Below are 14,154 nucleotides of genomic sequence, written 5' to 3' on the forward strand. Positions count from 1 at the left end.
CCCCCTTTTTAACTAGAACTTATTGGCTGCTTTTTGGAATATTTCACTCCAAGTCATCCATTTAAAAAAATTTTTCTAAATACTATGCAAGTTTTCTAACGAAAGAAATTAATATGTTGACAATCATATTTTTGTCTAAAACACAGATTTCAAACATTTAGTCTACTTACACACACACACACACACACACACACACACATATATATATATATATATATATATATATATATATATATATATATATATATATATATGTATGTATGTATGTGTGTGTGTGTGTGTGTGTGTGTAAAAAAAAAATTGCTTGTTAATTTATAATATATACACTACACACACTCACCATCCACTTTATTAGGAACACCTGCACATTCATGCAGTTATCTAATCAGCCAGTCACGGCTCAAACTGGACAGTTGAAGGCTGAACAAAGACCTGATGATTTCTTTTTTTCTAATCGTCAAACATCCGGTTTGGATGAGTCTGGACTCATCAACCTCACGGTTCAATGTTTTGTGCATGCTGGGATGCTTTTCTGCGTGCCACGGTTATAAAGAGTGATTATTTGAGTTACTATATCCTTCCTGGCAGAGTGAACCAATCTGGATATTTTCCTCTGGCCCCGCTTATCAATAAGGCATTTCCACCCACAGAACTGCCATTTTTCACACCATTCTGTGTAAACTTCTGTTGTGTGTGAAATTCCCAGGAGATCAGCAGTTTCTGAAATACTCAAACCAGCCCATCTGACACCAACAACCATGCCATGATCAAACTCACAGAGATCACGTTTTTTCAGCATTCTGATGTTTAATGTGAAGATAAAATGTAGCTCTTGAGCTGTATCTGAATGATTTTATGCATTACACTGCTGTCACATGATTGGCTGATTAGATAACTGCATGAATGTGCAGGAGTATGGGTGGTTCTAATAAAATAAACTGTGAGTGAGTGTGTGTGAATATATATATATATATATATATATATATATATATATATATGTGTGTATATATATATATATATATATATATATATATATATATATGTATATATGTATATATATATATATATGTATATATGTATGTGTGTGTGTGTGTGTGTGTGTGTGTGTGTGTATAAATTATGAGAAGAGTACCTGTATTCTGGCTAATTGTCATTTTGAAAGTTAGGAAGCACTAATTTGCTTGAAGAGTAAAATCATGTCATTTATTTTCTTCTCACACACCATGATTTCACACTACAGTAATCTAAACGTCACATGTAACTAGTGTTACACATTTATAATTTGTACAGACAAATTAAAAATCTCATTCGTAACACTGAATTGTTCAATCCTGTATGTAGTTTTTTGAATGTAGTTTTTGGACAAATGGGGTTTCACAGTGGACACTGGACCCTGATATCACAAGAGTTTCCCTTATTTGTGTGTGTGTGTGTATTTCTGGGGAAACATTAAACCAGTGTGACCTTGTGCAGAACACGAGTCAGTCTACAGTACTGTATCTTTCTCTTTTTTTGGTCAACATTGTCTCCATTGGTCATCATTGTTTATAAATTATCACCTATGTGATTGATAGGTGCTAAATATTGCATCTACGAATTGATTTGGACGTCATGTGCGTCACGTCATAAAATTTTATGGTCACAGATATGATGGTCGTAGATAAACAGTATCCATCCATAATCTTATGCCCATCACCCCAGACTCTTTACTGCCCTGCACAAGTGGGTGGTTTCTGTGGCTATTGAATGGGTGAGAGGAGGAAGGAGGGGGGATGCCTGGTCCTCCCTCCCTCACCCTCTTTCCCTCCCTCACATGCACCTTTATCAGCGTGAGATTGGAGGACACATGGACAGTCAGTTACCGTAGAGAAACATGACTGAGTCCAAGTGTGAGCTTTTTACCGTGGCCAGTGCAGAGACTGTCCAGTGTCAGAAAGAGCAGGCCGCCCCAATGGGTTTCTTCGAGCGCTATGTACAGCCCTGCCTGGCCGAGCTTATCGGCTCCACTCTCTTCATATTTGTAGGCTGCATCTCAGTCATCGGCAACGTGGGAATCACAGGGAGTATTCAGCCTGCGCTGGCACATGGACTGGCCCTGGCTATCGTTGTTGCAGTGTTTGGAGAGATCAGGTCAGGACTTTAGAGCTCAGTGTACTTTTAGGAATTTTGTTCAATTCTTGTAATTAACTTATTATTTAATGAACAATAGAATTTTAAATAACAATACTACTTTATGAAATGTATCATTTAGTATATTAATAAGATGGAGCCTTTATTTTGTATGATTAACAAAATGTAAAATTTTGTTTTACAAAACTACTTACTTTAAAATAGGATTGGTTGAAGGCTTGTGTACAGTTTCTGTAATTTACTGTGAGTGTTAAGATGTGATTGTGATCAATTTGTGTTTTCCTTAGTGGGGGTCACTTTAATCCAGCTGTGACGGTGTGTGTGTACCTTGTGGGAGGAATGGAGCTGATCCTTCTTGTTCCATATGTACTTGCACAAATATTTGGTGGAATGATTGGGGCTGGTCTTGCCAAAGTAAGACTAATAAGTATTGTTCAGTACTCATGCTATAATTATGCTGATATAGTCTTTATTCTAATGGTGATTTTAATTTAATCAATACCAATAGGCTATGAATTATCATTCTAACAGTTTTTCTTATAATACTTCAAAGTCTTATTAATTTTCAAGATTCATTAGTAAAAATATGACTAAATCGTGTATTATAGTACATAAATTACCAGCTGATGTCTATTTGACAGCTAATGTCTTTTTCCCTAAGGCATGCATTAATGCATGTTTTTTATGAAAGTTATTTTGTTTGTTCTAGGCCATCTCCCCACCCATTCAGTTCAGTAATGCATCTGGAGCTGCGTTCACTGCTATCAGTAGCAGCGCTGATGTAGGAGCTGTTACTGTGGCTGAAATGGTGATGACTCTCTTCCTGACCATGGTGGTCAGCATGGGGGCTGTGAATGGGAGGACACGTTGCCAGTACGCTCCCTTCCTCATCGGCCTTACAGTGACAGCGAACATCCTGGCTGGGTAGATCTTTTTTTACCCACTAGGGGGTTTATATTGGGCATATACTGCCTTTAATTTTATCAGTGTCCCAGTCTTACTCATGAACAGAGTTGGGTGTAACACATTACAAAATAATCTAATTACATTTTCTGATAAAACAAATTTTAAATTTATATAATTTGATTACAGTTACTGATGTCAATAAAATTGTTACTTGCATTAAAATTTATTGTTAAGAAAACAATATTAAGTAAAAGGTTTTTTTTAAATAAATCATGTTTTGCGCGGCTGCCGGGGGCGAAACCTGGCCTGGGCATTTGAAAATTATTTTCTTTTTCTTTTCTTGAAACTGAAACAGTAACATCCTTTCATGCTGAGCAGGAAAACAAGGTGTGTAAATGTCTATATGAGTTCCAGTTTATGTGAACATGATATGAGCAGAGTGTAAGGAAAAATAATGTACTTTGCATGGCACTGTAGCAGCTAAACCCATAGCTTTCTTGTGCCTCCCCTTGGCTAGCGACACCAAACTAGCCTAGTTAGAAATGTTTTATATTTTATCGGTCTGGTAGTCCTACAGCAGTAGCAACACCCAGGGCAAATTTTATGATAAATCCAACTTTTTTGTAGTGTATTTTTGTAGGTTTTGAAAGTAACTTGAAAGTAAAGTAATTGGTAATCTGATTACTTTTTACATGCAGTAATCAGTAATGTAATCAAATTGCAATTTTAAAGAAGTAATTAGTCATCTGTAGTGGATTACTTTTTTGAGTAATGTACCCAACACTGCTCATGAACTCCTTGTCTACTGAACATATTAGTGTTCTCCAAGCTCTAATAAAGGGGTTAGTAATGAGCTGAGGGGAATAGAGAAGCACTTAAATATTGTGGCACTAGGGTAAAATCTATATGACTTTAATATAGTGGTTTAATAGTAGAGGTACTAGTTTAAAGCTTGTTAATAAATGTCATGTGACCTCAGATAAGGGAAAAAAGTTACAAAAGCTTACTCAATACCTAAAGCAAGTTTATTTAAATAAGACTGACTGATATTTATTTCACAGGGGTATGATCTCTGGAGCGTGCATGAATCCAGCTCGAGCTTTTGGACCAGCGGTGGTGGCTAATCACTGGGCCTATCACTGGGTATATTGGATTGGACCTATGATTGGTGCTTTGCTCACCGTCAGCATCATCAGGTATTGGACACCACACTTGGTCCAACTTCTTGGTCAAAATGTGTAGATTTTTCTGTAAAAAAAAAAACTAAACATGAATATCATAACCTGGTGTTATTGTTTATGGATTTAAGAGGTAATTAATTGTTTGTGTGTTCTTTGTTCTAGGTTATTGATGGGCGACAAGAAGACTCGCATTGTATTTAAATAATAGAGCTGCGGCTTATGAGGGTCATTCATGACATACTTTTGATTAGCCATTAAGTAGCCATTAAGGATGCTATGTAGAAAGTTTCACTAATTTTACCTTGTTTGTCTTGTTTGTTTTTTCTTCATTACTGTTCAAACAAGCTAACAGTAACAGGCTAACAACTGCATATTAACTGTATAAAGCTGTATTTTATTTCATCTGCTGTAAAAACAAATCTTCTACTTGTTTAACATTGTATCTTCCTAAATAGTGAAAAATCATGTACAAAATAAAACCTTTTGCTTTTGTTTGGTAACAATTTAGATAAAATTGTTCCTTGTGCATAAGTTTGAGAAGTTTAAGGTGATGTCAAAAAACACTTGGTGACCTTGTATTTTATACTTCAGTATCAGGTGAGTGCTCTAACTATTATGAGATCAAAATTCAGCAACCCTCATAATTCAGATCAAAGATCAGCATTTTCAATGGATTATTTCAGCTATGCAGTATCTTAAATGAGGGAAGTGATAAAGTTAACACAAAGTTGGGCAGTGAGCCAAACTGATAAGCAAATATCATGCACAGGGGTTTTATGGTGGTTTGCCTAGACAAACAATTTCTTACACAATATATGACATGACAAGCGCACTTGTTTCTATATGCCACTTCCTGTGATACAGTGGTCTCAGGAGGTATAGAAAGTAAATATCCATAGGTTTGTTCCTACTGGAATTTCTGTTTTGAAAAAAACAACTGCATTATTGTTAAAAAAAAAAAAAAAAAACAAAAAAACAAAGCCACCAACTGCATGTGTTTAGCTGATGTCTTCAAGCAAAAAAAAAAAAGGTCTGCAGTAATGAATTATTCCAGATTAGAGATAAGATTAAAAATAAGATAAATGTTATTACCTCTTGGTGAAAATTCTCTGTGGACACACTTTGCTCTAGCATACAAAAATGCAAGACATTAAATTGAGTAAAAAATACCTTTCACCACTCTCTGTTGCACATTTGCCTTGCGTATTAAACTGTGTTCATGAGTTTTTTAATTACCCAGAAGCAAATATATTAAATGTGTTTTGCTTGTGTTTTGAATGCAGAATGTGAATAGGATCATATATCCTTTCTTTGACATAGCTGGATGAATATAATATTAATATTATATTATATTTCCATAGCTGTCTTTGCTGCTTATAGAAGAGTACAATATACATATTGACTGAAGAGATGGACTCCCATATTATACTGTTATTCTATTGTTGCCACTCCTAGAAATTCTTATGAACAAAATATAACTGAAGCACATTCGTACTTCTGTATTATAAGTTAACCTGAGGTGACACGGAGGCCAAACTCCCTTAGTCATTCAGCAACATGGAGAAGATTACAAAATGCACAACTGAAATGATGCAAAAAGTGTTATGACCTTCATAAATCAGACAACAGCTATAAAATGTACACACAAATTCACACAATGATAACAGACTCTATCTTTTGGCATGGCCATCCCAGTCCCCTGAACTAAACCCCATAGAAAACCTGAGGGCAGAGCTGAAAATAAAAGTCCACAAAAGAGGACAGAGGACCCCAGAGGATGTGGGGAGATTCTGTATTGAGGAGTGCTCTCAGATTCTTTACTCTGTATTCTTCTGTCTCATCAAACTTTAGAGGAGACAAATCAGTGTTGTTAAGTACTAAATTCATCGGTGCCAATAATTGTGATGTGTTGTTTTGTTAAAAGATATACATTTTTGAAGTGTTTTTTTTTCCTAAATAATATTTACTTAAATGAAAAGTTAAATATCTCATATTTCAATGTGAAATTGAGCTAACTAAATACAAAGATATTTTCTCATAACTTCTTCTTATACCCTTCTTTACCAAGGGTGCCAGTAATTCTGAAACAGACTGTATATACCATACCATAGATGTAAGTAGGAATTTTTCTTCAGTCCTTTAATAAACTTATGTTCCAGTATCAGCATTAAAAAAAAAGCAGAGTGAATGCCATGCAATCAGATTTTGGACAAATATTTTTTCATTTAATAAATAGCACAGAACCAGCAACAGAATTACGGCATTTTTGCTCCCTCTGATCTGAATATCCTCAGAGTTACACCTACAGAATCCCATATGTTTTGTTGGTTGGGACTTGATAGGACGAGCTCATTGCCATTCATCTCCGGCCAGGATGTTTGACGTTTCTGCAAATGTGGCATAAATGTGTATATAGTTATATCCAGTCACGCTGGTGATGGGGGTCAAAGTAATAACACTCTATCTACTCTGTCAGCCTAGTATAGTAAAGTGGGGCTATTTATATATGCCAGTACAGAGGTTGCTAGTGTGTTACTCCTTGGTCTTTTAGTAAAGCAGTTAAACGGCAACATACATCTGCAAAGATGGAAGAAGAGAAAGTGGAGCTTAGAGAGATAAACAGGTCCTCAGAAGACAAGTTCAGAAAGTCAGCTAAACCAGCCAACAGGTTTGAGAGAATAATCCAGCCATGCATTGCTGAGCTTGTGGGGACTATGTTTTTTGTCTTCATTGGTTGTGTATCAGTGATTGAAAATGTTGAGGCAGTGGGTCGTCTGCAGCCAGCGCTGGTGCACGGGTTGGCAGTGGCTGTACTAGTGGCATGTATGGCAGAGATCAGGTAGTGCTTTTGTGGTATTATTTCTATTTCTGTGTTTACATTAGCTGAGAAACTTGTGTATATGTTAGTACTAAGTTCTAAATAAGAACTTTTTGGCTTCACAGTGGATCTCATTTCAACCCACCATTTACTTTGGCTATTTTCTTATGTGGAGGAATGCAGTTAGCAATGGTTATCCCGTATCTTATCAGCCAGCTTGTTGGAGGATTGCTTGGTGCTGCCATGTCAAAGGTTGGTCTATTAGATTTATATAAGTTTTCCAAAGCATTGATGCAATTGCTTTAAAGTTTGAAATTATATCAACTAGCCAGTTGTGACATATTTATGAATAAAACAGGCTTATCAAAATGATTATATGTTCTCCAGCTCATGACATCAAAGGAAAACTACATAAATGCCACTGGTGCAGCTTTTACCATTCTACATTCAGATGAACAAGTACCTGGTGCTATCTTTGCCGAGATGGCAATGACCTGTCTGGTGACTATGGTGGTGCTGCTGGGGGCAGTAAATGGGAAAAGCAAGAGTCCCATGGTACCTTTCCTGGTGGGCTGCACTGTGATTGTCAACATCCTGGCAGGGTAGGACAAGAACAATCTTTCATTTTCACAGTTTTATCACTATTATGCACAATAATAGTCTCCATTCAAATACTCTCTACTGTTTGTGTGGATGAGAATGCACTGATTAACCAAACCAAATCATTCAGACTTTTAAATACTATGAGAGCAAATAGGCTCAAATAATCAGTAGGAAAACTGCTTCAATGGTTTTATTGGCTGTATATTTACATTAGATGATCATGTGTTTGGTATCTCAGAGGTGATGTATCTGGCACCTGTTTGAACCCTGCAAGAGCTTTGGGACCTGCACTGGTAGCCGGTCACTGGGATTATCACTGGGTATACTGGGTTGGCCCTATTGGAGGAGGTTTAATAGCTGCAGCCCTTGTAAGGTGAGTCTATGACCTAGCTGATTTAAGGCTGATCATTACAGCATTTTTCACATTTATGGTATTGGTCAAAATACATTCATTATATTATATTTCAAGTATTGCTTCTAATTAATGATTCAAATCTTTTAAGGCTGCTGCTTGGCGATGAGAAGATTCGAGTTATAATGAAATGATGCCACTATCACAGGAACCTTTAAAAAACACAAGACTGTTTGTTCAACATTCACCAGTGCTGATGTCTTAGAGTGCTGAAGTGGTCATATGGCCAGCTGAATTTATATATTCCCAAGTGTATTGTATTATTATTAATAATAATATAACTTTGCAAAGAACAATACAGAAGAAATTAAACAGAAGAAAATGTACAGTGTTGTTTAACTCTTAGTTAACTCTTCCAGTGATAATTATAAGGATATTACTGAAGAAATTCTTAAAATTTTGCATGATGAATTTTCTACTGAAATAAATACATTTTTATAACAGCACAGGACGATTTTTTTGAACAAATTCAAAGGAACTTATATAAGTAACTATATTTTTACAGACCTTTTTGTAAAATCCTTTCTGAAATAAACATTTTAATTTTAACATCACCCAAAGACTAGATTTTTTTAAATTAATAAATTAATACATTTTTAAATTTATTAATTTATTTGTTTGTTTGTTTGTTTGTTTGTTTATGGGGTGGGATCTCCTCCACTTGATGTGCGTATATGAGAGCAGCACAGTTTTAAGCAGTAGATAGTGAACGTGTGAGGCAGCACATACGCGTTTTGTACCTCGCAGGCGTCATGAGCTCATATCAGTAACTATAATCTGTCAGGATAGTCAGGCTCACGCACACACAGCATACAACAATCATACGGGGTGTTTAGGGAGGAAATCTATACATCCATATATTGTCTGTAAATTTAGATGCAGAACTTTTTCTGTTAAACATTTAGTTAAAGCATTCGTTAAACTGCATATTCGGAAATATACACAAATGACCTGCTTCTATTCTATTCATCTCTATTTAGTTTCTATCTTATTCTTATTTTTATCTCTATTTTATTCTATCTAGTTCTTCTTATATACAAATTCATGTGCAAATTAATGCAAATATGCCTCTATAGCCTATACATTTTATCTTTAATTATTCAGGCAATATAGGGTACATGTAACTGAATAGATATTCAATAAAACTTATTTGTTGTGCCTATTTCCCTTTTTCCCCTGTGTCTTGGCTTCTAGAGATCCAAATATACAAATAGCTGGCAAATACATAAATAAATAAAGTTTGCCCTGCATCATACTTTCCTATTCCTCACTGATTTACATCTTTAGAAACAAAGTTACCAAAACCGTGTCATTATGAAATAGCTTTAATAAATAAATAAACAAACAAACAAACAAACATGCTGCAAATTAAGAAACACCCTCCAAAGCACAAACTGTGGACCAAAATCATAAAAACTGAGGGGTCGCAATAACAGCCCAATCTCTCCTGTGCAAATCATGTGCAAAATTACCAGGCGATATATTTGCGCATGAGCACAGCATAACCTCAGTAAGGCTCTACTATAGCGTATAATCACATGCTTATCAACTCACTCACAAGTTTAACGCTGGTCAATGATGCAAGTTTTATTTTGTGTACATATTCCCTACATTCACTATACAGCCTAATAAAAAGTTTTGTTAGTAGGTTATAGGCTAAGATATGTGTTTATAACCTTAATGTTTTGAAATTGGTAGGCTATAACTAGAAACGTTTTAAAGAATTTTAAAGAAAGTATATATAATCAGTCCTCACTATTTGACGCTTCTAAAGGAGGAAAGCTGCGTTTAACGCGCAGCTTTTATTTGAATGATCTTTTATAAACTCGTGTAGCGCGGTGTGTGCATGTTTAATTACACTCGCACTAATTTGCCTAAATAGGCCAATTTATTTCATTCAAGTAGTTTGGTGATAAACCCCAATTACGTTTCCTAGTGTACAGGCTAATTAATGAAGACAATGAATATCTACATAGCCTAGCATTTGTTAGACTGAAGAATGGTCGAGGTTCTTTACTGAGAAATCAATGCAGTTATATGGACTACAAAGTACATATAGGGACACTAGATCAAGCTTACTTCATTGTGCTTCGTTACTGGGATAGTCCAGTTTACAAAGGTTGAAGAATAATTTTCTTGTGTCCTATATTCTCAGAAGAAATTGGTACAGAACAGTACCTTGTAGCTGCAGTAGAACCTTCATGTCTTTTGTACCTTTAATAAGTGCTGTATCTTTCATCTGGAAACGTGGATATAAAATAGATTTAAGGTAAATTAGTTTAAAGGTACACAACATGCACCTTTCTGAGTAAAATAAACTAAAAAAAGCTGTAGTACTACCCTGTCGAGGGTAAAACCCTTAAAAACACAAAGAAATGTACAGTTCTTATACCCTTTTAGAGAATACAGGAAAATTCACTTTACCTTAATTCCCTCTTTCTTTAAAGCTTATCTTTACGGCAGGTATATGGGAATCTGCAGTGTAACTGCAAATCATCATAGGCACATTTAGTCAAGAATTAAACTTATTAATCCTTCAAAAATGAACAAAACTACTGTAGATATCCATACTACATTTACACATTTAAAACAGTGGGAAAAAACAAGCACACATTAATTTCCCCAGATTAGCTTTATTATTCACCACAATGAGCTATCACTCCACAGCATAATGCATGTAAATTGGGTAAATGCTGCTCATATTTTAACGATATTTATCAGACATGGCGAGCGCCACCCTGGCGAAGAACTTCTCCAGAGACAGGTGCGCCTCAACACTGAAATCATCCGGGAAGCGATTGGCGATCACCACAAGGATGTTGTGGGACAGGATCTGAAATGATGTAAGATGACAAAACAGCTTAGAATTTGGGATATACTAAACAAAACATGCAAAAGAGAATGTTTAAATATTCAAATATGAATATTAAAATATGACAGCTTATTCCTAAAAAGTATGTAGACCTGATTATTATCTGATTATTGTCATTATCATTATTTTTAAATGACATCAAAACAACAATACTACTTTAAATCACAGAAAAACAAAAGTAACCTATCACAACAACAACAACAACAACAACAACAACAACAACAATAATAATAATAATAATAATAATAATAATAATAATAATAATGAGTTTACCTTGAAGTTAGTGGGATCTATTCTAAGCTGAAATGCGTGAAGCTCACTGAGGCTGCTCAGACCACCAAAAAGGTTATCGATATTATTGACGGCCTCTCCAACACTATCCATGACCTTCTTCCCATGCTTCTTCACTGAATCGGAGCCCAGGCTCAGGTCTGGCCAATGCGCAAAGTAGGTCTTGGTCTGGGGAAATACCAGGAACATTCTGCAATAACAGTGAAAAGGGGGGAGTTCATTTGCAAGACCAAGAAACAACACATCAATGAGCAGGTGTGGATGAAGATGAAGGTGGAAGATGAAAGTGTAGAAAGTGGCTAACCGGGAGAGGGCCTCACACCCGAGCTGATCAGCAGCGGGGGAGATCTTTGCCCACAGGGTCTTCACCATTTGCTTGTCGTTTTCGGAGAGACTCATGTTTGGTCGATGTGTCCTGTCGATCTTAACTCGTTTGTCCACTAGCTCTCTTTTTATACGTTTGTATTAAAGCAGTCCCACCCAAGATAGCACTGACTTACGCAGTTGAAACACTTCCAGGGAGCGTGCGTGCTTTGACCATGTGCCAGAGGTTTGTTTCCCCCTATTTTTATCAGAATTTACTTCATACATTTTTCTTAACCGCTTGTGATAAAACATACCAGTCTAATGCTAGCTATAGTTATGCATCAAAATATAGAATGGAAAAAGTGTCATGTCTAATTTAATTTGAAATTAAATGGAGAAAGAACATTCTGTTATAAAAGTTGTAGCATAAAGGATTGTAATTAGGCTCATATATGGCTGGTTTGATTTTTAAAAGATTTATGAATTCGTTAATTGGTCCAAGCAATAAAATTAGATCTAACCACACCCAAATAATTTTTTTTTTTTTTGCCTACTTATTATTAGGCTCTGGGAGGCTTGTGAGCTTGTCTCATTGAGATGGCTAAAAGCTACTTTAATAATTGCTTTCATCGTAATAAAACTCATGCAAAATTATTCCTCTCAGTGCTCTCTCTCTCTCTCTCTCTCTCTCTCTCTCTCTCACACACACACACACACACACACACACACACACACACACAGAATGTAGTAAACAGCCTATTCCAAGCAGATGGATAGAGAGAGAGAGTGAGAGAGAGTGAGAGAGAGCTCTCTGGAGCTCTGTGTGTTTGTGTTTGAGTGTTTAAAGCATAGATTTAAACATAATTTAATAAATAATACATAATATATATAGTGTTTAAAACAGATTTAAACATAATTTAACAAATAATGCATAAATATAGAGTGAACCACAGTTTGATTATTTATGTGCCATGCAATGGCCGGAGTCTGAAAAAATTTGTGGTAAAATAAAGTTTCTATTGGTTATAATAAACAACCCCTTGGGTTTAGCAATATATTTTAAAGCAGCAGTTATCACAACATCAGTTAAAACCTGACTTAAGATCTCTTACACCTCTTTGCCCAACTTTTACTTTATCTTAATGCAGCTTTTGATACTGTAAGTCACAATATTGTTCTCGATAGACTAGATAACTTTTTTTTAAGTTAAGGGAACAGCTCTTTTCTGGATCAGGTCTGATCTGACTGATGTTAATGGGGATTTGTCAGTGCATACAAAGGTGAAGTTTGGTGTTCCACAATGTTCTTTTCTGACCACTGCCACTGATTTCCCCCCATATGTGCTACCTCTGGGTGTAATTATTTTTAAACATAGTACTAGCTTCCACTGTTATGCTGTTGACACACAGTTGTATGTTTCAAGCAAAACTAAATGACAGATGCCAACATAATAAGAAGCTGAAGTCTATAGTTCACGCAGTTGATATGGAAGATTGAATGGTCCAGGGTAGCAGGGTGATGGTTTCTTGGACAGAATTCTCAGCTGAAGGTTGTCTTCAGGAGCCTCCCTGGCGATTACCTTGTGTCTTCTGCCATCTGAGAGCCCTCTCTAAGTGAATGTATGCATATTCCCATAGCTCCCCACTGTGTGTGAACTTTTCATCGACTGCTGGTACCAGTCATTGTGTCAGTTACAGGGGATGAATGGTGGTTGGTAGCACTGGAATGGTGTGAGTCTAAATGAGGTATGAATGAGTGAATTCTGGGCATACACAGCCCAGGTAAGAAATTAAACACCAGTGACCCTGCAGGTCTGTGCAATAACTATGGATATACCATGAGACTCAGGTTGATGGTCAGACATGAGGCTCACAATAATGCACAAATGCTCCATGAATGTCCTCAAGACTGAACTGTGTTGTGAACTGAGTTCTTCCATTGGAGGATGTCCTCAGGTATAGGCCAAATCTATGGAAGGCATGTTGAAAGAAGGCTTCAGTGGTCTGGAGCAGTGGGGAGACCTGGAAGAATGATCAGACAACATCCTTTAGAGAGCTGATCTACCACAACCAGTGGTTACCTTCTGATGTTGGGATGTCTGTTACATAATCCACTTAGAGTTTGGGGCAAGGCTTATGAGGTACTGGCAGGGGCTTAAAATTTCCTGCATGTAACAGTCTGAGGGTCTTAAATTTTGCACACAGAACATAACATAACTTTCTGACTTTCAGACCAACTTCTGGAAATCACTTTGGTGCCCACTAAAAATATAATGGTAGCTCACTGATACTTTGGGTCTGCTTTACTGCTGTGAAAAGTGATGGCATTATGAATTCTTATAAACACTAGAAGATTTTAACCCAAAATCTGGTCACCACACCCAGAAAATTAAGACTTGGGTGTGAATGTCTCTTTCAATAAGACATTGACACAAAATATACATGTACATCCAAATCAACAAAGAAATAGTTGGAGGAAAACTATTTTTTTTTTCAATGGCCATTTCACACTCTGGCTTTATTAAAACTGAATTAAACATCTTTTTTCGGAATTAAAGAGAAGAGTCAACGTGCAAACTTGAGCATATAAAGCAGCTTAAATTTTCTGCATGGAGGAGTGTCTGAGATCCTCTACA

At 36.2% G+C, this 14,154-nt stretch overlaps 3 protein-coding genes across 4 annotated transcripts; 2 read left to right on the top strand and 1 right to left on the bottom strand.

Annotated features, from left to right (window-relative positions):
• Positions 1 to 1,690: 1,690 nt before the first annotated feature.
• Positions 1,691 to 4,718, top strand: aqp8a.1 (aquaporin 8a, tandem duplicate 1). Its single transcript, XM_053640412.1, has 5 exons — positions 1,691 to 2,130; positions 2,418 to 2,544; positions 2,840 to 3,054; positions 4,098 to 4,232; positions 4,380 to 4,718. The coding sequence occupies exons 1-5, from the start codon at positions 1,874 to 1,876 to the stop codon at positions 4,420 to 4,422; spliced, it is 777 nt and encodes a 258-aa protein (XP_053496387.1). The 5' UTR covers positions 1,691 to 1,873; the 3' UTR covers positions 4,423 to 4,718.
• Positions 4,719 to 6,452: 1,734 nt separating this feature from the next.
• aqp8a.2 (aquaporin 8a, tandem duplicate 2) lies at positions 6,453 to 8,496 on the top strand. The gene is made up of 5 exons (XM_053640413.1): positions 6,453 to 7,056; positions 7,161 to 7,287; positions 7,423 to 7,637; positions 7,877 to 8,011; positions 8,142 to 8,496. Exons 1-5 carry the CDS (start codon positions 6,803 to 6,805, stop codon positions 8,182 to 8,184), a joined length of 774 nt encoding a protein of 257 aa, XP_053496388.1. The 5' UTR covers positions 6,453 to 6,802; the 3' UTR covers positions 8,185 to 8,496.
• A 1,744-nt stretch (positions 8,497 to 10,240) lies between these two features.
• hbae5 (hemoglobin, alpha embryonic 5) lies at positions 10,241 to 13,539 on the bottom strand. 2 transcript variants are annotated; one of them, XM_053640365.1, is made up of 3 exons: positions 11,518 to 13,539; positions 11,196 to 11,403; positions 10,241 to 10,883 (listed from the first exon to the last, which is right to left on the bottom strand). In XM_053640365.1, exons 1-3 carry the CDS (start codon positions 11,610 to 11,612, stop codon positions 10,755 to 10,757), a joined length of 432 nt encoding a protein of 143 aa, XP_053496340.1. In that variant the 5' UTR covers positions 11,613 to 13,539; the 3' UTR covers positions 10,241 to 10,754. The 2 variants fall into 2 exon arrangements, with proteins under 2 accessions (XP_053496340.1, XP_053496339.1); XM_053640364.1 differs by having other exon boundaries at positions 11,196 to 13,539.
• Positions 13,540 to 14,154: the final 615 nt, after the last annotated feature.

The sequence above is a fragment of the Ictalurus furcatus genome, chromosome 13 (assembly GCF_023375685.1).
Source record: "Ictalurus furcatus strain D&B chromosome 13, Billie_1.0, whole genome shotgun sequence".
Taxonomy (NCBI): domain Eukaryota; kingdom Metazoa; phylum Chordata; class Actinopteri; order Siluriformes; family Ictaluridae; genus Ictalurus; species Ictalurus furcatus.

Coding starts and splice junctions, on each gene's coding strand:
- hbae5 (XM_053640364.1), bottom strand. CDS start 11,612: ATGAGTCTCTCCGAAAACGACAAGCAAATGGTGAAGACCCTGTGGGCA. Junction 10,884..11,195: donor TAGATCCCACTAACTTCAAG/GTAAACTCATTA, acceptor ACATCATTTCAG/ATCCTGTCCCACAACATCCT.
- aqp8a.2 (XM_053640413.1), top strand. CDS start 6,803: ATGGAAGAAGAGAAAGTGGAGCTTAGAGAGATAAACAGGTCCTCAGAA. Junction 7,638..7,876: donor ATTGTCAACATCCTGGCAGG/GTAGGACAAGAA, acceptor TTGGTATCTCAG/AGGTGATGTATCTGGCACCT. Junction 8,012..8,141: donor ATAGCTGCAGCCCTTGTAAG/GTGAGTCTATGA, acceptor AAATCTTTTAAG/GCTGCTGCTTGGCGATGAGA.
- aqp8a.1 (XM_053640412.1), top strand. CDS start 1,874: ATGACTGAGTCCAAGTGTGAGCTTTTTACCGTGGCCAGTGCAGAGACT. Junction 2,131..2,417: donor GCAGTGTTTGGAGAGATCAG/GTCAGGACTTTA, acceptor TGTTTTCCTTAG/TGGGGGTCACTTTAATCCAG. Junction 2,545..2,839: donor TTGGGGCTGGTCTTGCCAAA/GTAAGACTAATA, acceptor TGTTTGTTCTAG/GCCATCTCCCCACCCATTCA.